The sequence below is a fragment of the Sinocyclocheilus grahami genome, unplaced genomic scaffold (assembly GCF_001515645.1).
Source record: "Sinocyclocheilus grahami isolate Dianchi unplaced genomic scaffold, SAMN03320097.WGS_v1.1 scaffold590.1, whole genome shotgun sequence".
Lineage (NCBI taxonomy): Eukaryota > Metazoa > Chordata > Actinopteri > Cypriniformes > Cyprinidae > Sinocyclocheilus > Sinocyclocheilus grahami.
Window position 1 is genome coordinate 11,238 of NW_015505769.1, and position 801 is coordinate 12,038.

General features: G+C 36.1%; 1 protein-coding gene across 1 annotated transcript in view; it reads left to right on the forward strand.

Annotated features, from left to right (window-relative positions):
• The window catches only part of LOC107557124 (collagen alpha-1(XXVIII) chain-like), a gene marked incomplete at its 5' end in the record, with an annotated part of 19,242 nt that overhangs the window by 10,625 nt on the left and 7,816 nt on the right, over positions 1-801 (forward strand). Inside the window, 3 exons of the mRNA XM_016240454.1 lie at positions 54-122; positions 201-269; positions 390-458. Coding sequence (XP_016095940.1) covers positions 54-122; positions 201-269; positions 390-458 — 207 coding nt within the window. The remainder of the gene's footprint in view (positions 1-53; positions 123-200; positions 270-389; positions 459-801) is intronic.

Below are 801 nucleotides of genomic sequence, written 5' to 3' on the forward strand. Positions count from 1 at the left end.
CTTGACTCTGAGGTGTGTAATTGCAATAATATATTTGTGTTTTTTGTCTTAAGGGTGATATTGGTCCTCCTGGTCTTCAAGGACCAGTGGGGTTTCCTGGAGCAGGGATCCAAGGAGAGAAGGTGCTGACAATCTTATAATCTGAGAATGACATAAAAATGTACTGTACATCTATGCATTGTTGGATATGCTTGTTTTAGGGTATTGAAGGACCGCGTGGACCCCCAGGAAGCAGAGGCCCACTGGGTGAGGGCTACCCTGGACCAAAGGCAAGAGTTTCCCATCATGCTATAAACACTGTCACAACTTCAAATAGTAAAAGGGTTGAATAAACATTATCTGTTCATTTATTAAATCATCTGTATGTTTAAAAAAACGTGCTCTTGAAGGGTGATCAAGGTTTACCAGGTGAGATCGGAGCACCAGGAGAGAGAGGAGCTGGAGAACCTGGAGCTAAAGTAAGTCATCTTCACTTTACTCTTAATGTAAAGTCAACATGAAATCAGAATTCACTCTACCGTCTTTCTTAATTCACAGTCTTGCTCTTGTGCACAATTCATCAGTTGGTCTTTTATCAAAATATCATTTTTATGATCCAATCAAGTCCAATCCTACATTGTTTTCCTTTACATATTCATTGAAATATGATATTATATTAGATATAATAAGTATGTAAGTTAAATGGATTGCAAACAGCATTTCATGTTGACATTATCTTTTAAGTAGAACTAAAACATTTTTGTTAATTAAAATGAAGCTGGAATAAAATATATATTAGACGAAAAAATTGCTGAGTTTTAA